The sequence below is a fragment of the Trichosurus vulpecula genome, chromosome 5 (assembly GCF_011100635.1).
Source record: "Trichosurus vulpecula isolate mTriVul1 chromosome 5, mTriVul1.pri, whole genome shotgun sequence".
Classification (NCBI taxonomy): Eukaryota; Metazoa; Chordata; class Mammalia; order Diprotodontia; family Phalangeridae; genus Trichosurus; species Trichosurus vulpecula.
In genome coordinates this window covers 72,078,303-72,103,491 of record NC_050577.1, presented here as the reverse complement: position 1 = coordinate 72,103,491, position 25,189 = coordinate 72,078,303, and the positions used below count along the sequence as shown (strand labels likewise).

The window sequence follows — 25,189 nt, the reverse complement described above, 5'->3', positions numbered from 1 at the left end:
GCACAAAAAAATGTTAATTCTTCTCCCCCCAAAAAAACTTCATCTGAAACATCTAGTCTAATGTTGAAAATTTTAAAAGAATATTGTGAAAATCTGGATTAACAGTCTGGATTAAAACAGTTCACACACCTAGATATTTCTAAATCTGTGGGTCAGTCTCTTCTCAGTATTATTATTTGTGGATTTCAGTCTATATGATTCAGTCTCATCAAGGACCATTAAATATTGTGAAAGGAGGGACTTCAAGTGGTACTGTAGATGTCATTGAAAGATACCATCTTTAATTTTTTTAATATAAAACCAATTTGACATTGTCATCTCTAATCTGTTTAAAGCCGGTAAAGGATAGCTAAATGAAATTTTGAAAACAATTTGACATTTTCCCTGCATTTCAAGTTCCTGGCAGTCCTGTTATTTGTGGCCTTCCCAGAATATTCAAGTAGAAATGAATCTCATATAAATTTTCTTTCCAGGGACTAATTGAGGTCTTGATTTTATTCTAAATTAAATGATTAACTCTGTCTTTTTTCTTCCTGTCTCTTTTTCTCTTCCCTGCCCAATGAAGAGTTTTCAGCATATGGTTTTAACTGTGGATTTGGCTGGGGATCTCATAAGACATTCTGTCAGTGGGAACATGACAATCACGTGGAACTAAAGTGGAGTGTGTTGACGAGCAAAACAGGACCTATTCAAGATCACACAGGTAATCATGAGTTCATGGTAAACTCCATTATCTCCAAGAATCCTTTCTGAACCAGAGAATACTCTGGGGGGATGGGAATGGCTGCACTGGTTTCTGTGAATTTTGAGTTAAAAAGTCATCCTGAGACAAGAGTCTTAAAAATGGGGTTCCTTTGACAAGATATCCTATTTGTCTTTTTCCTTCTTATATAAATTTACTCAAGGCATGGAGCAAATAACTACGGTTTTATTTCTCCTATGAACAATGTCCCTCCTGGGAAGCCATTTGGCAGAAGAAAAATGCACATGAATTAGTCATTTTTGTACCTAAAATTTAAAAATAAAATCATCGAGTTAGAAAGGCAGAAATCACCTCTAAAACATCTCATGCAATTGGCCATCCAACCTACAAAGGCTTAAAGACCTCCAGGGACAAAGAATTTACCACCTCCCAACATACTCCAGTCCATTTTCAAGAGCTCTAATTGTTAATAAGCTTTTTCTTTTATTTAGCTGAAATCTATCTCTCAACAACTGTCCACTCATGGCTCCTACTCTTGCCCCCTGGGGCCAAGTAAAACAAATCTAATCTCTATTTCACATAATAGCTCTTCAAATACTTGAAGCCAGCTAGCTATCATGCTCCTCCTAAGTCTTATGATCCTCTTATGGGATGACTTGATTTCCCACACCTTCCTCTAGAAATCCTCTAGTTTTGCAATGACCTTCTAAAATCAGAACCAAACACAGTGTAATTATAACCTCCCTTATTCTGGAGATGTTTCTTTTCACTTTTTTGAGCACCAGGTCTTCCTGCTGATTCCTAAGAAATTTGCCCTTCCCTAAAAAAAAAGCCTGTTTCTTTTTTTGTGACTCTGTTCATATTTATGCCATTGAGTTTAACTCAAAAACTTTATTTTAATCTCCTTTAAAAGACATCTTAGTAGAATTGGTACATCATTCTAGCCTACCAAGATGTTTGATGATCCTTATTTTGTCATCTTAAGCATAACAGATAAAGAGCCAGGTTCAGTCAGGAATCAATGCTGTTGCTACATACCAGCACTTGTTATGTCAGGTCCTGGGTACACAAAAATAACAATGAGAAAGTCCCTGCCCTCAAGAAGCTTCTATTCTTTTGTAGGAGACAATCCGTTCACATGTAAGTATGTATATAAAATATGTACAAAATAAATAGAAGATAATCTAAGGGAAGTAATAACAATAAAATAAGAATAACTGGCATTTATATAACACGTACTATGTGCCAGGCACTGTGCTACATACTTTACAAATAATCTGTTTGGGCCAAAATATATAGTGATACAGCCATACATAGGTATAGATTAAAAAAAAACTCCCCTTATTTCATGTTTTCTGCAAATTGGATAATCTTGATGTTTATGCTTTTATCCAAGTCGTTATTAACAATATTAAGTAGACTAGAGCTAAGGAGAAGTGTCCTGTGGTGCTCCCTTAGAGGTCTTATTCCAGATTGACAACAGTGCATTCATTAAACACAGTATTTAGGGTCCAGTCATTCGATCCATTGCAAATCCAACAAACTCCACTTTCCTAGCCCATATCTCTTCACCTCTCCGCAAGGGTATCATGGGACCTCTTCAAATGAAATACAACTATATTGTGTCTACAATGTTCCTTTAATTCAAAGCTGAAGAAAGTCTAAGTCCAGTATTTTACTCTTCCATAGGCCTTGAGCTGGGATAGGGCTAGACGGTTTGATAGGCTAGTTCTGTTTTGAAAGACTTTAAGTTCATTCACCTCTGAACATGTGAAGGTATCATTAAAAGAGAAGTACCCCTTGCCCCCCCCCAAAAATTAAATAACCCTTTCACACTTTGTAGAAAGAAGCTAACAAGACTACTAGATGGGGAGGAAAAATCCTGTTCCTTTTTATCATTTTGCCATTTCACCTCTTCTTTGACATTCACCTAACTGATAGTATAAAGAAGTAAGAATTTCCCATCTTGCATAAAAACTTTCAATATGCTGGAATTTTTCAAATACCGCTTATTCAGAAATAACAGCTTCCCCAGTGACCCCCAGAGTAGGAATTTGCTGGTATGTTGAGACTTCATTAAAAGAAAATTCCCCCCATGTTGGTGCTGTGGTAGAGTGGGTCAGTGTGACATGGATTATTGGTCTATATTGCTCTCTCCTTTTTATCTGGTGAATGGAGTCGTTACGTGTGCCAGATAGGCCTCCCTCTTATACAGCTCTAACCTTCCCTTCCCCCTTGCCCTAATGAGAATGACAAGGAAATTAGATAAAATTGGACTCCTTCAGTCCTGAGACACTTTTCATTGAATCTTAAGACAAGTAGTTTTAAAAAACTTAAAATACTTTGACTGTAAATGGCACTGTACATATAAATGGCATCAAATTAACTAAATGCAATTAGCTGAAATGAAGGCAGTAATGGTGAAAAAATTGATGCAAAGTGAAGTCAAATGGCTCAGTAGGATCTGACATTCAAAGGAGGTTAAAAGCTAAGAGAGCCAGAGACTGACAAAAGCTAAAAGGCTGCAGAAGGAAAGCACTAATTGAGACAATGAACACAGAGTTCCTGACCCAGAACTGGGATAAAATCTCTAAAAGGAAAAATATCTGTACTTTCTGACTAGATGTGTTACAGAGGCTGTGTGGACTGTGTTTCTGGGCTTAAATTAAAAGCTCGAAAAGTGCTGCTTCCTCTATTTTCATGACCAGTCATCTCAGCCTGGCCGTTGGACCAGTGCTCTCATTCCTAAAAATAAATAAATAAATAAATAAGTCTACTAAAATGCTAACAAAAAAATTTCACACACACATAGTCTTTCACAATTTTCTAGTTTTTCACAATCACTAGTTTTCTTTATTTTTCTTCCTTCCCTCTCTTCTTGCTATCTCCTTTCTTCCTTCTTTTCTTCCATTCTTTCTATTTCTTCCTACTTTCCTTTCTCTTTCTTCCTTTCTTTCCATCTCTTACTCTTTCCTCCTTTCTTCTTTCCTCCCTTCTTTCCTTCCTCTCTTCATCCTTCCCTCCTTTCCTTCCTTCCTTCCCTCCTTCCATCCATCCTAACTCTTGAGAAATTTTTATGATTCAAGTCATGGGAACAGTTTTAAAATAATATTATCCAGACACTATGTCATGCTGCCCAACTTTAGACTTACTTAAAACAGCTGTTTAAATTTCCATGTTAGACATTTAACAGTGATACACTGAACTTTCTCTGACAAGGTTTTTGGGTGTAAGGGTTTTCTTTGGTGAGGAGGAGTGAAAGTAGACAGGAGGAACTCTGTCTCTCAAAGGAAACCCAGATCTGGGAGCCGAGTTCTAATCGGGCAGTTTTTAGGACAATGCTGCCTTGTTTCCCAATAAAATGTAAGTTCCTGGGAGGAGGGACCATTTTGTTTTTGTATCCTAGTACCTACTAAGGTGCCTTACAAATACTAGGTGCTTAGGAAATATTTGTTATATTGAATTACTGATCTGTTGCATTAATCTTGGGTAGCCAAGATAAAAAGGACATCAAAATTAGCCCACCCTTGGATTTTTGTTGTTCAGTCCTTTCTATCATGTCCCATTCTTCATGACCCCATTTGGGGTTTCCTTGGCAAAGACACTATAATGGGTTTGCCATTTCCTTCTCCATACTCTTGAATAAGGGAATCTTTTTTTAATTACCTCTAAAACCTAACTCAAAGAAAGGAAAAGAACATTAATTCATTCAAAGCAAGAACTTGAATGAATTAATATTAGTTCACTTTGAGTTCATATAGTATCAAGATCATAGGATTTGGAGCCAAGAAAGGTCTTTGAAATCATCTAGTCCAATCCCTCCATTTTACAGATGAAGAAAACAATGCTCTGGTTTTGTTGTATTCTAAAGATTTAGAAAATATATAGGTTCATTTCCAGCTTTAATTGGCTCATAGGTATTTTATTGTTGTTCAGTGGGAAAGAGGCTTCGGGTGGGAAATTCAATCAAATTGAGTTTATGGTTCAGTTTTTGGGGTTTTTTTGTTTTTGTCAAAGTTGGATTTTGTTTGTGGTTTAGAGACAGTGATATAGTGGAAAGGGGAATATATTTGGAGTGTGATTCAGGAGCTTCTAGTTCCAGCCTTGATGGTCTCTAAGGTTCTGTTCAGCTTTAAATTGTGATCCTATGATCTACCACCATGACTTTGGGCAAATCACACTCCTTCCCTGGGCCCCAAGTCTTCTTCATAAAATTATTCCTGTGGCATTCAAAGTTTGCTTTTATTCAGATCCTTGATGGCAAAGATAAGATGTGTTGTCAAAGTCTGAACAAGAGAAGTAATACTCATTTATATTTATTACAATCTACCCTGACCTGGCCTTTTCAAGTAATCTCATGGAGTACAAATGATCCTCCCGGGGGATAGAAGGGGAACAAAACCCTGATTATTACTATTTCTGCTTTCCCTGAACTACTTCATTGACCCTCCCTACTTCCCAATCCAAGCTTAGCCTATTTCCACAGTTCCAAGTTCATTGTACCCTTCCTAAATTCTATTTACTCTTTCTACCTTTGCAGAGCTAGAACCTTCATTCTCTTGGCCAACCCTCATCTGGCATTTCTTAAACTCATCCCCTCCTTCCCACCTCCATATTCCTCATAACCTTCAATTTTTCTTCAAATCCTACTCTTCTCTGACTAACCTAAACAAGTCCTGAAAGGTGGGTACTATCATTATCCCTATTTTACAGTCAAGAAAACTGAGGCAGACAGATCACACAGGGCTACATAGCTAGTAAATGTCCAAAGCTGGATTAGAACTCAAATCTTCCTCATTTCAGGCTCCAACACTCTATCCACCGTGCCCCCTAGCTTCTCTCCATCCACTAAATGCAAGAGACCTAACCATCTCACACTCGTACTTAGTCCAAACCAAGTAAACATTCCTCAGTGTATTAGATTTCTTAAGTCCCCAAAGTTTCACTTCAGAAAGGTACATTTGTGACTGTCAATCTCTGTGGACAGACAAATCACTCTTTCTTTATGTGCCCTGAGATAAAGAGACTTTCAGATGCTCAAGACATCAGCAAGCAGTTTATCTCTTAGACAAAGTGAGCCAAAAATGGATAGACTTGGTAGTTCATAGATGGTTAGTAAGATGTGGTTTACTTCAATCATCTTTTAACCACCATCATTAATAAAGGTATTGATACAGAATGAACACGTCAGTGACACCAGACTGGGGAAGAGACAGAATTGGGTTGCGTGGTCCACTAAAGCATTATACTCTACCCTGAATAGTACTGAGAAGGGCAAATATATGGATATCAAATATTTATACAATAAAATATACAAATTTGGCTAGTGGTCATAGATCAAACGGTAGAATTAGGCACCTCAAAGGCTAATCAGTTGAACACACTCATTTTACAGATAAGGAAACTGACACCTGAGCGTAGAGAAATTAATGACCTTGCCCAAGTTTCAGTAGTGAGATTCAAACTGAGGTCATCTGATTTCAAAATCAATGCTCTTTCCCCAGTATATATTGAAATATATTGACTGTGCATTAAAGACAAATGATAAGATTCATAATTCCATCATCTCTACTTTACCCTTAGTCCTACTCCAATGACTCAGTGTAATGTGGAGATGGTCATGGGTTCCTTCAGGTAACTGAACATCAAAATACCAGCTCCAGCAGGTACCACCACGGTGAAAAAGCTTGAGGCACAGGTCTAGTGACCAACTATATAGCCATGGTCTAAAGACGAGCCTAGTTGAATTCAGAAAGGTTCATGCCCAGTTGGGTTGCAGATTGATGAATTTTTCGCCCCTAGTGATTCTTCTAAGTCACAGGGGGACTGGAAACTGAGTCCTTGAATGGAGTGTCCACACCAATGAAATCATAGCCCCTGGAAGAATTTAAGCATTAGCCTGAGCGATTTCTGTTTGAAGGGCAAACAATGAAGTATAAGTTATATGTTTAGACCCAGTGGTAACAGAGTGAAATTTTCCCATTGGGGACAATTAAAAGCAAAACCAATAATAAGTCATTACAGCTCTGAGACTATCTCCACTGCCAAAATCAGCCCATTCCAAAGGGCTTCAAAAATGTGACTTTATATGGATGCAAATCTGCTGCCTTGACCTAAGTAGGAGAAATTCTCACAGTTCAGAATTATATCTATATCTATATAGATATAGATATATAGATATATATAGTCTTGGGGGCACCACCACCACCACCACCACTACTACTACTACTGATAATAATGATAGTTATAGCTAACATTTACATAGTACCTACTATGTGCCAGACATTGTGCAAAGTGCTTTCCAAACATTATCATATTTCTCCATTTACAGTTCAGGAAACTGAGGCAAACAGAGGTTAAGTGACCTGTCTAGGGTCACATAACTTGTAAGTGTCTGAAGCTGGTTTCAAACTCAAGTCTTTCTGACTCCAGGACCAGCTCTCTATCCACTGTGCCCATCTAGATGCTACGCCTTGCGCCCCACCACCACCACACCCCCCACCATCCACCAAATGCAAGAGAAACCTAACTATCTCAAACTAACTGGGGAGAAACCCAGGCCAAATTAGAGAAAAGCAATGAATAAATTTTACTTTTATAAAACTGCAATTGTATCACTTTAAAATATGCACATAATACAAACCAGTAGCTAACAAATGGTGACCGTGGGCAAGTTGCTTAACCCTGTTTACCTCAGTTCCCTCACCTGTAAAATGAGCTAGAAGAGGATATGGCAAGTCATTCCAGTATCTTTGCCAAGAAAACCCCAAATGGGGTCACAAAGACTTGGACACAACTGAAAAATGATTAAACAAGAAAAAAACCAAAGTATTGTTAATTCAGTTCTACTAACATCTCTACCAAAAACAAACAAAAAAGCTCATGTATCCATTGTATAATTGCACATTGTGTATATGCACATGTCCTTGTCAGTACTGATGACAGCTAGTGGATAGTGCAGTGGAGCAGGAGTCAGGAAGATTTGTATGACCCTGGGAAAGCCACCTAACCTATTTCATCTATAAACTGGAGATAATAATAGTAATTACTTCACAGGACCATTTCTGAGGACCAAATAGGTATAGACGTAGATCTAGATGATAGAGACATAATGTCTGTATATGTATGAATATATGCACATATGTATATAAATACAGATATGCATGTATCTAGTCTATGTATACATATATATGTACCTGTGTGTGTGTAGTCTTCATATATGAAGTAATTTGCAGCTGTCACCATCATCACTGACCATGTCTGTGCTCTGTTCAAATTTGGCCAGTCCCCAAGACAGTGTCATTTACATGCAGACTCTGCATAAATTCAATTCCACACAACAAACATTTACAAGACCACTCAAACATTTACAACAAATGTTGATCAGATAGAATGTGTGTTAACGAACAGTCAAGAGTCACTTTTAATTAGTCCAGTCCATGTTTGTATGCAGATGAGCAATGCTGGAGTGGTATTAAAGGTGCTCAAAAACAGTTTGTTTTCTCCAAGAAACCAGATTTCATCCCCAAACCATGACAAAATGATCATGGTTCCAAATGAACAGGATATGAATTAATGAGCCTTTACAGAATAAAGAATCACCACCAGGCTTTTCTCCTAAGCAGGCTATTGTTGCAAACATGCACACAGAAGGGCCTTGGCTACTGGGCAAGGCTTTTTCGTTTCCCTGCGAAGGGTGCCCTTTCCCTTTCTTATAGTGGGTCCTGGCAGCTCAGTCCAGGGGAAAAAGTAGGCTTGGAGGGGAGAGGCATTTCAAAGAAAAGAAAGCAAAAGAACAGTGAATGCAGCCACTCTTCCTAACACAGTCTTATTGTCACAGCAGGAGATGGTAACTTCATCTATTCCCAAGCTGATGAAAATCAGAAGGGCAAAGTAGCCCGGCTGCTGAGCCCCATCGTGTATTCCCAGAACTCCGCCCACTGCATGACCTTCTGGTACCACATGTCAGGTTCCCATGTTGGCACCTTGAGGGTCAAATTGCGCTACCAGAAGCCAGATGAATATGATCAAACACTCTGGACTGCCATTGGACATCAAGGAAACCACTGGAAGGAAGGACGTGTTCTACTTCACAAGTCTCTGAAACATTATCAGGTATGTTGGCCTGCTTGGGTTGGGGGCCAGTCGATTCACGTGATCAGTTAGAGAGTGTTGAAAGGCTTTAGGAAAAGAAGCAGAGTGATCAGACCAAAAGCCTCTTTTGAAAATGTAACCTCTTGGGGGTTATGCAAAAGAAAGGGGGAGAAAGAACATTAACATTCCAGAAATTCTGGAAGACATTATGGTTGTTGTTGGTGGTGGTGGTGATGGTGATGGTGGTGGTTCTGATCCTGGTCCTTCTGAGTCCAGGATATTGTTGCTGTAAAAGTTGTAATGGCAGCATATCTCATGATCTCCCAAATTACATGAATTGAAGCAATTACCTGAGAAAGAACAGAAAATACTGCCTTACAAACTATTTCTGGGCAGTCACAATGTTTCATCCCTTTCATCTGCTGATTTTTTCCTAGTTTTAAAATTTCTATTTTTAAAAGAATGTGTGAAGTGATGCTTTACGGTACCATACCAACCCGCTAATACCAATTGATGAGCAAAGCATGTGCTTATGTGAAAGCTCGTGAATTTAATTTGGGTGCTATCGCTAGAGCTGAGCAAGCATTTGTAAGCACTGAGATTTGGCACTATCAGTTAAACAGTGTGAAAATTTTCTCACTTTGCTAGGTGATTGTTGAGGGTGAGATCGGAAAAGGAAACCTTGGAGGGATCGCAGTTGACGACATTAGTATTAATAACCACATTTCACAGGAGGATTGTAAAAGTAAGTATGAGGTGCCATAGTGGAACCAGTGAAGATGTGGCTTAGATCAATGTTCTCAATACTGCTCTTGTCTTTATCTCACTCATATGGAACTAGATTTTCAGTATTAGGTAAGTGCTAGTCAGATATATTTTTGCCAATTGAAATTATGTTAAAAATCAAATCGTTTCATATTATCAGGGTCCTATAACCACTGATACAGGAACACCAGAGAGAACAGAGCGATCTAAAATGTGTTGTCAAGGTCACTGCTTATAGTCGACCCTGATAACAAACACTTATCACTACCACAGCTTTTCAATGTTCTATATGCCAAAGACCTCAGGAAATTCACAGCCCAGCCCAGATAAGACATGCTCAAGGAGAACACAGGTGAATACAGAGACACACAAGCAAAGTTAGCTAAATTAATAGACCCTCCCAGCCATACCATTTCACCACAAAGAGGTCTCACCCAGCTCATGATCTCTCATGCCTTCCAGAATAAAAAGTTTCATAATAGCAATCGAATGAGCCAGCTTCACAAATACCAATCCAGGAGTTCTTCTGTCTCACTTTTGTGAGTGATTAACACAATGCCTCGCAGAGTTAGCATTTAATAAATGCTTGTAGACTGGTTGATTGATCTTATTTCTCCCTTCTTTTTAACTGTTGCCTATAGAGGCCTTTAAAATGGGAGGAGGGCTATTGAATGCAACAGCTCTTGATTGGCATCCCAGCTTGGTTTCTTGGCGTGACAATATACATTTAGTGACCTTACTTCATCAAATGTCTGTTTGGATGCACCAATAAGGAACAGAGTAAATGCTGGGCCATATCTAATAGCCAATGTCTATGAAGATTGGGCATAGGGACTAGACTTGTGATTTAATTGGTAGAAGGAACTCCCAGGTGAGGAAACTCCCTTCACCAATGCAAGTCAATACTTTTCCCTGTATCTTTAGTCTTAGAGAGTTGCTCAGGGAACCACGATGTTAATCAATTTGCTCAGGGTTCCATAGCCAGTTGGTGTCACAGGTGAGACATGAACCGAGGTCTTTCAACCAAGACTGGCTCTTTATCCCCTGTATCACATTAAGGTCCCAAACTGTTATTAAGGACAGTATCTATACCAGACCAAAATACCTGGAAGGTAAATGAAACATTTAAACAATTGTACAATTGGATAATTCCAAGTATTTTGATGTGTAAGTGCACATAGTCAACTTAGAAAATTTGGTTGCATGAAATATAGCTAAGGTCACGTCAGCAGATTCTGAACTCTGTAAACGTCATGCTTTATGAGTTAGCCAAAAGGTTTCTCTACCAGCAAATAATTGAAATTAATTTTTTAATGAAATGAAGAGAATTATGTCTTACACCCAAAGTTGGCTCAGGTGGTAGTGCCATTTTGAAGCATGTTTGGTGAAGGAGGGGGGAATATAGATAATTCTTAATTTTCTATACTATTTTCAAAAGGCATTGTTAATGTCATTGTGATAGCATACTTGTTTATCTTATGCCTTATTTATTCCACTCCGACTTTAATGTTATATGTCATCATATAAATTCATTGCATTAATTAAAACTAAAGAGAACCAATCTGTGACATCATTTTAAAACCTGCTCTCTGTAGTAGGGTTGTTTTTTGTGTGTGGTTGGGTTTTTTGGAAACTCCACTGCTTTTAAACACTTCAGTGTGTTTAACTGCATACAAACCTTGTATACTAGTAGAAATATGACTGGGTTAATAGTGGCAACTGGAAAAATACAGTGAAAAAAATGCTTATTTCTTCGATCTATGGGAGGCGATATTACATTTGCTATCCCAGTGGACTAGTATAAATTGTATTTATCAGGTTGTGGCAGGGAAGAGTAATGCTTAATATTTTGGTGCTGGTCACTGATAATTACTTATAAGGAGCATGACTTGGGCCCTGCTATGACAGAATGAATGGGTTCTCTATCAGTAGATCCTGTGGGGCTCCTCAAGAAGAATCTATAGAGGGTTATGGAGCTGAGATGTCTATCCACTCAGTTGTATTTGTGTACTATATTCACTTGAGCTAAAGCCCCTGAATCTCTGGGAAGTGGCCCCTTGTAAAGATCAGGTACTCAACTTGTTGAACATTTATTCCTCAAGTTTTCAGGTAGAAATTGCAAAAACCACCGTAGCGAATCAGTCCCAGAGAGATAACCCCTTCTAGCTGCCTCCTTTGTTTCACTCTCCAATGAAAATACCATACGATTGTCCCATGAGTCAATCACAAAGCATATGTTACTTTCCCAATGTGTCTTGCTCTGTGCTAGACACTGTGGGTGATACAGAAGAAGGGCCTGTTGCAATTTTACTTCCAATGAACTTGTGTTCTATCTGGAAGAGACAAAACTGGCATTTGTGAAACAAAGGAATAACTCTTAGACAAAGTGTGTGGTTTATGCTGAGTGCATTAGTATTTCAGTGAAGAGAGTGGTCATTCGGGGGCTGAGGGGCCAGGAGAAGGACACCTGTTCAAGTTGTGGTTTACACAGGGGAAGGGTTTCCTTTCTGAAATTTTTGTTTTAGAGCTTCAACTTTCTAGCTGTGCCAGTCTTCCTACAGGCATGCTCCATGTAGGAGGCACTGAATGTTGCACCTTGGTCTTTGTAACCAAATTCTGGCCAGGTGTCTAATAGAAAGCAAAATTGAGAATTAAAGCAATTTAACTAGCTAACCACACTTGGAATACATAACATTGGCTAATGCCTTTTATCCTGCTGTCATTGGCTGCTTATGATTTTTTTTAACGTGGTGTCAGAGCTGTCTGAAGGTACTAAGAGAGGCTTAGTTCCTTGCCTAGGATCACACATTCAATACGGGTCAGGGGCAAGTCCAACTCCAAGACTAGGCTTGTATCCATCCTGTCTATCAAGCTTGCTCAAACTGCTGCTTTCCATCCCTAAAAACATCACCTGTTAACAAGTGGGCTGTTGGAGGGTGGGGACCAAAACTTAAGCCAAAGTATCCTAATTCAGGCTAATTAGCAAATTTATGTGTTTTATTATCACCGTTCTATTAATTTCTAAACACTTCAAAAGGCTTGAGCCTCCTGGCATCTCCAAAGGGGACCTAGAAAATGCATGTACCTATGAGTGTTATGTGTTTACATTTTTAATTGTCGTTATCCATTTTCTTTTTTTACTTATTAGAATCAACGGATGTGGATAATAAGGACAAAGAAAACACAAATGCTGAAACAGGTAAAATGGTCTTGCTTGTCAGACCTGGCATGATGCTCTCTGTATTTGTCCCTGAGATTTGTCATTGGAGTATTTTTTAATATAAATCCTCAAGCCCAGGTTTGAATTGTTCTAAGACACCATGCTAAGAGTACCCTTAATGTTTTCTATTAGCTCCTATTTCATTTAGCATAAGAATTTTAGCCCGATGAAACATTTTGTGGCTCTCTCTAGTCTAGCCCAGGCCCTAGTTATCCTGGAGAAAACATCTTAATGCCTTGACACCCAAAGGAGACCAATTCAAACTCTTACTACTGGTTATACACCAGATGCAAATTATCCAGAAATGTTAACAAACTATTCATCCTGCACAGTCTGTTGTGTTATTGTGCTTGACCTCTTTCCTTCCATTTCCTTTCTAATCCACGAGAGCCCTGGTTTTCATGATCATTCAAGAGTTTTCTTTTTAATTAGTCCTCACCTGTGAAATTTCTACCTTCAATTGGTTTAGGAATTGCCAAAGGTCACCAAACTTGACCCTTTGTAGAATCTAGAACTCAAAAGACACTTCAAAGATGAGTCTTACCCCTTCTTTTAAGAGGTAAGAAGATTGAGGTCCATAAAAGGGCCCAAAGTCACACAGGTAACGAAACTAAAAGTCAAGCTTGAGACCTCTGACTCTAGAGCAGGTATCTCTCATTCTGTTGAGCTGCCTCCCAGAAGGTACTGAATAACTTTAAGAGCAAAGTACCCAAAACCAAGGCCAATGAAACCACCAGGGTTAACCTGTACTACCACTTTGAAAAGGGACTAGCATGCCATCATTGCCATGGGTGGTCCCAATAGTAGTCCCCCTCTATTCCCAGAGTTGGCATGTTTTCCACATATTCAAGCATGTGCCAGAATCTAGCATAGATATGTATATACTCTGGTATGCTATTGGGCTATCGAACATATTAATATATTCTTCAAGGTTCTTAGTTACAGAGTCTACACACTGTCATGTAAACATTATTAGATGTTGTTTCAAAACAGTACTTCATCGAGGGAGAGAGTATTAATACGTCCCTTGGTTTGTATTCCTCCTGCCCTGTTTAGGGACCCACCGCATATATTTTTAGTTTTCTTTGATTAGAATCATTGTTTTGAACACCATTAAATAAATACCAAACATGCTTCACATTAACATTTTTAGTATGCTTTCTAGTACAAGGTAATTAGTCACCAGGCTCCCCGGTTAATAATTCCTTATGTACTAGACTGAAGTAGAGATTTCCCCAGTGACTGATTTGCAGAGCTCTGCTGCTTTCTCCAGTGAAACCACCAGAACTGTGGGGCCACTGAGTACGAAGTGACTTCTAGCCAGCGTTGTATCTTGGCTGTGCTTTGTGCCTGCCTAAAACTCATTCCAGCCTTGCTGAGCTTTGCCAAATTTCTCTTTGCTTTTAGCTCTCAGAATGAGCCTATCTTGAAGGCTTGATTCTGCCTTGAATGAAACCACAGTAGATTTGGAAAAACACCGTTGTGTGGAGTAAAAATTTTACACTCAGGCAGGACAAACACATGAGTAAAACACACAGTGAGATTGGAGCCTCTACCACATAAAAGGACAGCACTGAACATTTCCTCATGTTTGGTTTTGGAGTTAGTCAAATGAACAAGGAATGTTTAAATCCCTGCCTAAGTGTTTTGACTTAATGTGTGACTAAGCATTTCAAAAAGCACAACCACCAAAGATTTCACCTAGCACTTACTACACGTAACTATTGGCCAGCTAGGTGGTCCAGTGGATAGAGCGCTGGGCTTGGAGACACGAAAACCTGAGTTCAAATCCTCCCTCATATACTTTCTAGCTATGTGACTTTGGGCAAGTTTGCCTTGGTTTACTCAACTGTAAATTGGAGATTATAATAGCTCCTACCTCCTAGGGTTGTTCTGAGGAGCAAATGAGATAAGAAATGCTTGGCATAGTACCTGACACATGTTAAGCACTATATAAATGTTAGCTATTATCATTAGTCATCATGTATAGATAGAGGGAAATCTGAATTAGAATAAAATATGGCCCTTGCTGGTCAGAAATGCCAAACAATTGATTCCAAAGTCAACATCCATTTGACCTCACCCAGGCACAAGGTACTGAGGCCCCCTGAGTCACACCCAGCCATCTGGGGAACAGAGCTCAGCTTTTACAAATTCACCCAAGACGCTTAGTGTTGGAAAGGCCAGATTTTTTTCTGATTTACTTTCATCTGGTATTATGACTGCTCACAGTGGCAATTATTTGTATCTTCCCCCCCCCCTTCCCCCTTAGGAAGCACACCAGGATATGAAGGAATAGGAGAAGGTGATGAAAACATCTCTAGGAAGCCGGGCAATGTGTTGAAGACCTTGGACCCTATCCTCATAACCATCATCGCCATGAGCGCCCTCGGTGTCCTTTTGGGAGCCATATGTGGGGTTGTCCTGTACTGTGCCTGTTGGCACAACGGGATGTCTGAAAGAAATTTATCTGCCCTGGAGAATTACAACTTTGAACTTGTGGACGGCGTAAAGTTGAAAAAAGACAAACTGAACACACAAAACACTTACTCGGAGGCATGAAGGCCAAGATGAAAAGACACATCGAGGAATTTAAGTGGAAGGACATAACTTGAGCGTGCTGAGGAACTGTTGCTCTTCCTTTACTGTACAGGCTGAAACATGCGTTGATGACGCTAAGCCAAGCTTTTCTCAGGAGGTTTGATGAATATAGCCGACAGACAAACCTGAACAATCATCTGTATTAATGATCTGAACCGTGGACAGTCAGCTTTTTCTGTTGGTTTGATTTAAATAATCAGATGCTGGTGTTGAGACCAAGTAGGATTGACTTAATGATTCCTTTTGTCCTTCCCCCCATCCTCCTCTCTCTTTTCTCCTTTTCCTTTGATGGATTTTATTCTAAACTGTGCAAAATCCAAGATGCTGTCACCAAGTGTATTCAGTGGGGTCCCTTTGCTGCCTGTAACTCAGTGCCCAGAAAAGATTGGATTAATCGCGATATAGTGGACTCTCGCGCCTGTACTTGTGTATAATTACTGGTGTTGTGCATAGGCAAAGAAGGGTTAGGCTGTCTTCTTGAGAGAGTACTGTTGCCTCAGTACCCGTATAGTGTGTCAGCTCTGTTTACGAAGCAATACGGTCCAATCTCCCTTGATGTTTTCAGTGTTGTACTCGACTTTGTGCTTGTGAACTCCATACAGAATAACGTGCCATCATCAGCCATGACTGGCAACTGACCCGAGTGTACCACCGGAAACCGAAACAAACAGTCCTTGGCACTGGCTAATTTATGTCCTCCAAAGTGCCTTTTTGTTTGTACTGGTTCTCATTGTGTTCACTTGACTGACCCACTCTCTTTCCCTCTGGTAAAAAGAAGCCCTTATCTCTAATCAAACCCTGGTGGTGTCCTGACTAAGAAGAAAGTATATTTTAGTGTGAAATGTTACCCCTCCCTCCCCCAGGAAGGCAAGGGCTCAGAAGATTGGGCGACTTGGCTTTGATCGTTCTACTTTTTCTGTAACTCAGTTTCATGTCTCTTGACCCTTTTGTAGAAAGCTGCAATATTCTCTTTTATTGTCCTTTCATATGGAATGTATTTTCAGATGTAAACTTTTTCTTCTTCTCCTCTTCTTCTCTCTCTCCTATCTCTCTGTGTCTTTTCTCTCTTATTAAAAGATAGGCATTTGCCATTGTTGAGGAAAGAAACCTGCAGCTTTAATTTGCTGACAATGGCAGAGGATTTTACTAGACTTTATGTTTAAAAATAAATAAATAAGGGAAAATTCCTAATTTTACTCCCCCCCCAAAGTCTAACTTTGGGCTTCTTGTTAACTCTGTAAAGTGACAGTATCCTTTTTCCTTCAACTTTTCACTCACTTGGTCTTTTTATCCTAAAATCAGAATCAAAATTAATTGAAGTATTTGGGTTCAGTGGGGAAAGATAAATTGGGAGCTGGTGGGGTGTGTTTTTACTGAATTGGATTACAAATGAGACCTCAAAGAAAGGCTGAACAAAAGCCATGAAATTTCAATGCTAAATACTCCATTGGAACCTTCTTATTTGGGACTCAGGTTGACTAAGTAAGTAAGGTTGTCAGGTTCCTTTAAACCCCAATGAAACTGTTTGGTTAAAAGAAACAGGAATAAAAAAAGCTAGTTGTTAATCTGAAAAAAAAAAAACTCTAAATCTTGGGGCCATGAAAGGAAAATGTTCTGAGATGAGAAAAGTAAAAAACTCATATCAAAAATCAACTCAGAAGCAGAGGGAACTGATGGCTCCTGTGAATGAATGCCTCTGGGCTTCTTTCCAAGTTGCTGAACAAAGTAGAAGCCTTCTGTGGGGCAGGACTTAGGGCTCCTAACACCATAGCAAGTGAGACATCCTGGTATCAAGGCAGCCTGTGAATTATCCCAAAGAAATTTTGATTGTTTTCCGTGTACTTGTGTCATGTTGTATATAATGATTTGTAGGTCTTTTCCCCCTCCCCTGCATAAGGACTGGTCTCTCCAATATACTACTGGGAGTCACATTTGCATCCTAGTGTGGAAAGCCCATTCATCTTGATTTAATTGGATTGGAAATGCTGTTTCTTTCTTGTAAAGTGTGGAGGGCCACAAAAGAAGAATGAGTTTTGTCCCCGATGGCATCCAGTCCAGAACCAGGACTAAAGCACTAAAGACTTCATTTCTTAGAAGGCAATGGACTTAAAGTTGCCTTCAACCAAGGAAAAATGATACTGCGACTTTAAATTAAAAAGTATCTTGCACTGATAAATATATTTAAAAATTATATGTTTATAAAGTTATTAATTTGTAAAGGCAGTGTTACAGAATGTTCAGTTTATATTGTTTTAGATTGTTTCATAATTTTTAAAAGTGTAAAATAACATATTTTTTTTCTTTATTGAAAAACTATAAAAAAATCTTCTGTAGTAAAATGATTTCATTTTACTGGTATATTATTGCTTCATGTTTTGTACCATCATGAAATTTTGTGCAAATTTTTTTTACAGAAATTTTTATTTTCTATGACAATAGGACACTTGTAAATTGTTGTTGCAAAATGAACAGTGAAGCCTTAACTTTAAATGACGTTTGTATTCTCAGACACTGAGTAGCATAAAATCCACCTAGAACTGAACTGTAACTGAAATTCCAAACTATGACTACTACATTCCAAAGAAACAGTTGGATTAAACATTTTCATAAAATAGCCCAAACTCGATGCCTCTTATTATCATTGGCTCTCATCATTAGAGAAGATGGTATTTTTTCAAGAATCAGATAAGCCTTATGAGAGAGGAATTTCAAGAAGTTAATTGTTATAAAAGAATATACTTCTCAGAATAAAAGGTTGAGAAGATAACCCTTGCTGAATAAAACTGGCTCAGAGTAGATGTTTGAGGTTCAATGTCATGCTGCCCTAATGAAAGCTTAATTTGAGTGAGGATGGAAGACTGGGTTGTATGGGGAGGGGGGTGTAGGTTTTTAATCTCCGATGTTATATCAAGAGTCTCTGTGTTCCATTAGCTAAAGTTGTCCTTTATAAGAGCCAGGAGAACATGGTGGTGCATTTTAATGTTGTGGGGGGGGGGGGGGAAGAGGGAGGGAGAGAGGGAGAAAGGGGGAGAGAGAGAGAGAGAGAGAGAGAGAGAGAGAGAGAGAGAGAGAGAGAGAGAGAGAGAGAGAGAGAGAGAGAGATGCTTATAGCATCATGGATATAGAACAGTAAGGGACCACAGAAATCATTTAGTCCAACTACTTCATTTTATAAGTGCTGAGGTCCATGGAGGTGAAATGACTTCTGAAATACAGGTAGTAGACATAAGGAAAGGAATTTGAACCTAGGGCCTCTGACTCCACAATCCGTCCACACACCACACACACACCCATTCTCCTTTTGAGGACAATCACCAAGTTGCATATGGTAGACTCATTACCAACCATTCAATAGCCTTTGAGGAAGTTCCAATTCCATCTGGAAAAATAAAAAAAGCCAAGGTGTGGTAGGATCAACATAATGCTCTTTAGAAAGATTGTTCCAGAATAACCCATAGTTCCCCTGTCCCTTATAATCTAGAGACTCCCAAAGCCCCAACCATTCCTTTTTTCCTTTCCTTGGTCATTTTAGAAATGTCTAATTCTAGGTATATTTGGTACATTGAGAATGTTCCTGCAGCACCTCATTCTTTCCAAGGATATTTTTCCCTGAGAGAGAATCTGTTTCTCTCTGTTCATTCTCCTCTTTCCTTCCTTAAACCAAAGATAGAAAAACTCCTTCATTGTAAAATTGTAAGCAAGAGACAATTTTTCTGTGGTTGAATAATAATCCCAGATTAATGATGTCAATTTAAAATACAATTCCTCTCCAACAAGAGCCTAAATAAAATGCCCTTCCTAGACAGACGGCTAGCTAGGAATAGAGCTGTTGTCAGCAACAGCTTAAAGGCTAACCCTTAGCAGCTACAAAATGCTTTCTCACAAATGATTCTCCTTTGACCTTAATATCAGTCCCTCTCCCCAGTGAGATCTGTAGTCCAGTTATCATTACTTTCGTTTAGAAGATAAGGGAACCGAGACTTAAGTCATTTGACTTATCACACAGCTTGGTGGAAGGGCCAGAAATCAAACCGGGATCATTACCTAGAGGTGGAAATGGCCTCAGAGGCCAGCTAGTCTACCTCCTCAATTTACATATGAGGAAACTGAGAGCCAGGGAGTAGAAGTAAAGTTTCCAAGGTCATATAAGTAGGAATCAGAGGCAGGATTTGAACACGAGTCCTCTGGCTTCCAAATTACTGTTCTTTCCCCCGTGCCATGCCATCCCACTACTAACTCTCGACTTGTGACAGTCAGGTTAGAATGAACGCAGAGACTTGTTTTAAAAAAAATTGTACTACATATAACGTTCTATATGTAATGAACACAGAGATTTGTTTTAAAAAACAAAAAAAAACTATTTATAAATTCCCCTCTCTTTGGTTTCCTTGAAAGGCCACAGATGGGACAACTTTTTCACCTTGTCCTTTTCAGTATTCAAGGTTAGCAAAACTGAACATTTCCCACAGTGTTTGATGAGCTAAATCTCTGTGCATGTCCCAAATTCAGGAATTAAATAAATTGCAAGGAGTTAAGTACTTTATAACACAAAGATTATTCATGGTCTCATCGCCTTCCTTTCCCGGTAACTTGATTAATTGCCAATTGGGTTGAATTGCACCGCTCGAATGTGCAGTTTCAATTAAGAATCTGTCCTATTCCCCCATGTTTCAGTTTCCCAATGGTAATGACACCAATTTCTGTTGGAAGTAAGAAGTAATCACATAAAGAACTAGTTCCGTTTTCTCCAAATAAGTGACTTTTGAGCAGAACTTCAGGCTAGATCTGAGAGACACAAAATACACAGATTATAGAACTTAGCACTAAGAATGCTCGCAATCAATCACAGGCATCCCTCACCCAAAGTGGCCCCAACTATCATCATTTCCTAAGAATACCACTGAAGTGTTATAACCAAGTGTCATGGCAGTACCACAAAATATCCCCATCTCCTCATTCCATTCCTTCTGCCTACAAACATGTATCCCCTTTCTTGAAAATGCCCTCATTTGATCCTCCTATCTCTGCTTGTTATCATCCTGTAATCTCTCCTTTCCTTTTGAACTAAACCCCTTTTGTGAAAAAAGCATTTATACTTGATGCCTCCATGTCTTCTACTCTCACTCCCTTCTGGAGTGAATCTAACTTCTGAGCTCATCGTTCAACTGAGACTGCTCTCTCCAAATTTGCCATTGATATCTTAACTGCCAAATTTAATGGTCCTTTCATAATCCTATAAATCTCCTTGACCTTCCTGCAGCATTTGACGCTGCTGATCCTCTATTCCTAAATACTCCCTCTTCCCTGGGTTTTCATGACACTCATCTCTCTTGGTTCTCCTCCTTCCTATGTGACAGCTCCTTCTCATGATCCATGTGCTGGAGCTTCATCCATGCCATGCCTACTAACGGTAGGCATCCCCATCTTGTTCTGAGGTCTCTTCTCACATTAGCATCCACAGGTTCAATTATCATCTCTAGGCAGTTGATTTCCAGAATTAAAGATCCAATCCTGCATCACCACCTGCCTATGAGATATTTTGAAATGGACGTCCAATAGACAATTCAAATTCAACATGTCTCATTATACTTTTCACCTGAAGACTCCCCTCTTCCAAACTTCTCTGCTGCTACTGAGGGCATTGCCATCCTCTCACTTGCCCAGACTCTTCACTCTCATTCACCCTACATATCTTATGGCTTGCCAAGTCTATCATTTGTACCTTTACACCATTTCTCACATACATCCATTTCTCTCCATGCTTATAGCATGACCCTATTTCAAGCTCTTATCACCTCTTACCTGGACGGTTACCATGGCTTTCTAATTGGTCTCTGAGCTTCCAGTATCTGTCACTCCAATCCATCCTCTATAAAGCTACCAAAGTGACTTTCCTAAGGTGTAGATCTGGCCACGTCACCTCACTACTCAGGAAATTCCAGTGGTTCTGTATTACTTTTCATATCAAACATAAACTACTTTGGCATTTAACACTTTTCACAACCCGGCTCCTTCCTATCCATTCAATTTTCGTACACTCCCCTCTACACACTCTATAATCCACCCATCCAGGTAGGTTCAATGCACAAATATCCCATCTCTGTTTCCTTCCACTTACTGTCTCCCATACCTGAAATTCTCTATTCTCACTTCCACTTCTGAGAATTTCTGGCTTCCTTCATGACTCAGATCAAATGATATCTCCCACAGAAGAATGTTCTGGCTGTGACTTTGAAAAAAGGTACAGAGTAGCTCTGCACACACACTGGTGTGTGTGTGTGTGTGTGTGTGTGTGTGTGCATAATATGGATAAGAAAAATAAAGACCTTTCTCAGATTAAATCATTAATCAAATCAAATCAACAAGCATTTGTTAAATGCTTGTTCTGTGCCAGGCACTGTTTAAGTGCTAGGGATATAAAGAAAGGCACAAACAGTCCCTGCTCTCAAGAAACTTACAGTCTAAGGAGGCAAAAAGTCAAATGGGTCATTAATGTTGATTTAAAAAAAAGCTTTGATGGGTAAAGATTAGGGACAGGAAGTAATGTTATAAGAAGAAAGGACTCAACATAGTTGCTAAAAAGACTTTCGGGCTAATCAAATGTTCCTATGTTGAATATACTGTATAATATACTAAATGGGTGGGAATTTTCAAAGTTTAGATACAATGAAATTGGCAAAACTAAAACTAGGCTGAACATATTTCAACTTTCCTTTCATAATCAAGAATCTTATGCCATAGGGTTCCTGTTTTTAATATTACTATGCCAGTGAGAAAGGCTCTGTTCCCTGTTCTGTTATTTTTTAAGTTTTTATTTATGTCCTCTGTTTGTCACATCATCACAGTTATCCCAAGCATCCCTCCCCCTTCCCTTCACAGAGAGCTATCTCATATAACAAATGAAATTTACTTTAGAGAGGAAAAAAATCATCACAGCTGTTCAATATACTGAAAAAGACTGAAAACATGTGCCATGTATAACATGTGCGAACCTCTCACATGTACAAAGTTGGGGTTTGGGGTATCCTCTCATATTTCTTCATTGGAGCTATGCTTGAACTTTACAATTTTGTTGCAATCCGCTTCTGATATGTAGTTGTTTCTATTTACATTGTTGTATTTTATTGACTCTGCTTCCTTCACTTTGCATCAGTTCATAAAGATTGTTCTGTGCTTCTCTGCATTCGTGACACATATAATTTTCTTACACAACAGCGTTATACCATTACATTCATGTACCACAATTTATTTTGCCATGCCTCAATTGATGGGCATTTACTTTGTTTCCAATTTTTTGCTCTCGCAAAAAGTGCTGTTATAAATATTTTGGTGTTTATGGGTATATGGGGACTTTCTTTTTTATCAATAAAGTTTCCTTGGAGTATAAACCCAGTAATGGAATCTCTGGTGCAAAAGGTATGAACATTTTATTCATTTCATTTGCATGATTCCGAATTACTTTCCAAAATAGTAGCAGCATTTCACAGCTTCACCAATAATTTATTCATACCTGTCATTTCACAACTCTCCAATATTGACTATTGCCATTTTTTGTCTTTTATTTTGGCCAATTTTCAGGCTGCGAGATGAAACCTCAGTGTCATTTGGATTTGCATTTTCTCTTATTTATTAATGATTTGGGGCATTCTTTCATGTGGTTATGAATACCTTGCAATTCTTCTCTTACAAAATGTTCATACTCTTTTGACCACCACCTGCTCTATTAAAAAAATTTGTCAATAATTTGGATTAAAGCATAACCAAAACAATTATCAAGTTCACGAATGGCATAAAGCTAACAATGGAGATATCAGAATTAGAATTAAAAATTTCAACAGGTTGGAAGCATATTGAAATTCGATAGAGATAAACATAATCTTATACTTGGACCCAAAAAAATAGACTTCACAAGTACAAGATGGTGAAGGCATAGCTACAAAACAGTTCATATAAAAAAGACCCGTGATTTCCAGTAGATTGCAAAAGCATTATGAATTTGCATTGGCAGCTGTGCGTGCTATGATGGATAGAGCACTGGACTTGGAGTTAGGAAGACCTGAGTTCAAATGTGGCCGCAGACTCTCACCAACTGTGTGATCCTGGGCAAATCACTTAACCTGACAGCCTCAATTTCCTCATCTCTAAAAGGTGACTAATAACAGCACCTACTCCATAGGATTGTTGTGAAGACCAAATGAGATAATATCTGTGAAGTTCTTGATAAATAAGCAGTGCTTATAAAATCTTGTTTAGCTCCCCCCTCCCTTCTAAAATATGATGGTCAGAACTGGATGCATATTATCCAACCAAAAAGTAGGATTATCATTCCCCTCACTTTGGACATTGTACAATTTAATGCAAAATAATTTAATTTAATAATTTAATTTAAAATTTTAATTTAATAATTAATTTAATTTAATAATTTAAACCAAACATGTATTAAGCCCCTAGAGTATGCAAGTCCCTTCTCTTTAGGCAGCTTAAGATTATAGTAGCTCTTTTGATTTCCATATTATCCTCCTTGTAATTGGCATTAACTAACAGGGAGAATTCCAGATATAAGAGTCCAGGATGACAAAAGCACTCAGAACCAAGGCAGTGTGGAGATTATTAAGGGCACTTGGCTTACTTGGCCTGGAGAAAAGAAGACACAGACAAAAAATGTGATGGTCATTTTCAAAAAGATGTCTTGTGGCAGAGGGGTTAGACTTCTTCTTTGTCCCAGAGGGCAGAAAAAAAAAAGACCAATGGGGAGAAGTTATAGGGAAGTAGATTTGGGGTCAACGTAGAAAAAAACCCTAATAACTAAAGCCATCAAGACGTATACTAAGCTACCTCTTCCCTGGAGGTCTTCAGGCAGAAGCTAGATAATCACTGCACAGGGATTTCATAGGCAAGATGAATAATAATAATAATAATAATAATTTTTAGTGATCCTCACACCAACCTGGCTAGGTAGGTGCTATTACTATCCCCATTTCATGGATGAAGAAACTGAGGCAAGCAGCGGTTAAGTGACTTGCCCAAGGTCACACAGCTAGTAAGTATATGAAGTCAAATTTGAACCAAGGTCAATTGCCTTACCTAGTTACATGATTCTAGTAATTCAACTAACAGACATTTATTAAACTCCTACACTTAAGGAATTATGCCAGGTGCTGGGGATACGAAGGTATTACAGTCTAAGGAGGCAAAAAGTCAAATGGGTCGCTAATGTTGATTTAAAAAAAAAAACTTTGATGGGTAATGATTAGGGACAGGCTGCAATGTTATAAGAAGAAAGGACTCAGCACAGTTGCTAATAAGACTTTCTGGCTAATCAAATGTTCCTATATTGAATATACTATATAATATACCAAATGGTGTAGGAATTTTCAAAGTTTAGATGCAATGAAATGGACATGCCTGGCAACCAGCGTGAAGAAAAACTGGGGAAAAGATTGGACTAAATGGCATCTAGGTTCTCTCCTAAGGCTACGATTCTGTGATTCGATGAAGTATCAACCAATAGAGGTTTGCAGCCAGAGTTCTATAGCAGGTTTTTCCTATCCAAAAGCCCCAGCAGGAAAAGGCACACCAGATCCCCACACCAGGTGGCTCATCCCCAAAGGCCATAGGCTCTCAGTAAAGAGGTATCTACTTTTCATAACCCTGCCTTACGAATTTAGATGGAAGTGCCCAAAACATGTCTGCCTGTCACGTCCGCTCTGGCCCATAAGTGACCTGTTGGAGCTCTCTTTTCTAAGTAAACTGAACTCCTGGAAACGTTAACGAGCATCCCATGCTCACCAGCTGGAGAAAAGCCC

At 38.9% G+C, this 25,189-nt stretch overlaps 1 protein-coding gene across 4 annotated transcripts in view; it reads left to right on the top strand.

The window, feature by feature from the left end:
- Nucleotides 1-17,997, top strand: part of NRP1 (neuropilin 1) — a 183,467-nt gene extending 165,470 nt beyond the window's left edge. For 2 of the 4 annotated variants that reach the window (XM_036759560.1, XM_036759563.1), the window contains exons 13-17: nucleotides 566-703; nucleotides 8,544-8,818; nucleotides 9,446-9,542; nucleotides 12,711-12,761; nucleotides 15,055-17,997. In XM_036759560.1, the coding sequence (XP_036615455.1) occupies nucleotides 566-703; nucleotides 8,544-8,818; nucleotides 9,446-9,542; nucleotides 12,711-12,761; nucleotides 15,055-15,344 (851 nt within the window). In that variant the 3' untranslated portion in view covers nucleotides 15,345-17,997. The remainder of the gene's footprint in view (nucleotides 1-565; nucleotides 704-8,543; nucleotides 8,819-9,445; nucleotides 9,543-12,710; nucleotides 12,762-15,054) is intronic. The other 2 variants (XM_036759564.1, XM_036759561.1) reach the window with 1 other exon arrangement.
- Nucleotides 17,998-25,189: the final 7,192 nt, after the last annotated feature.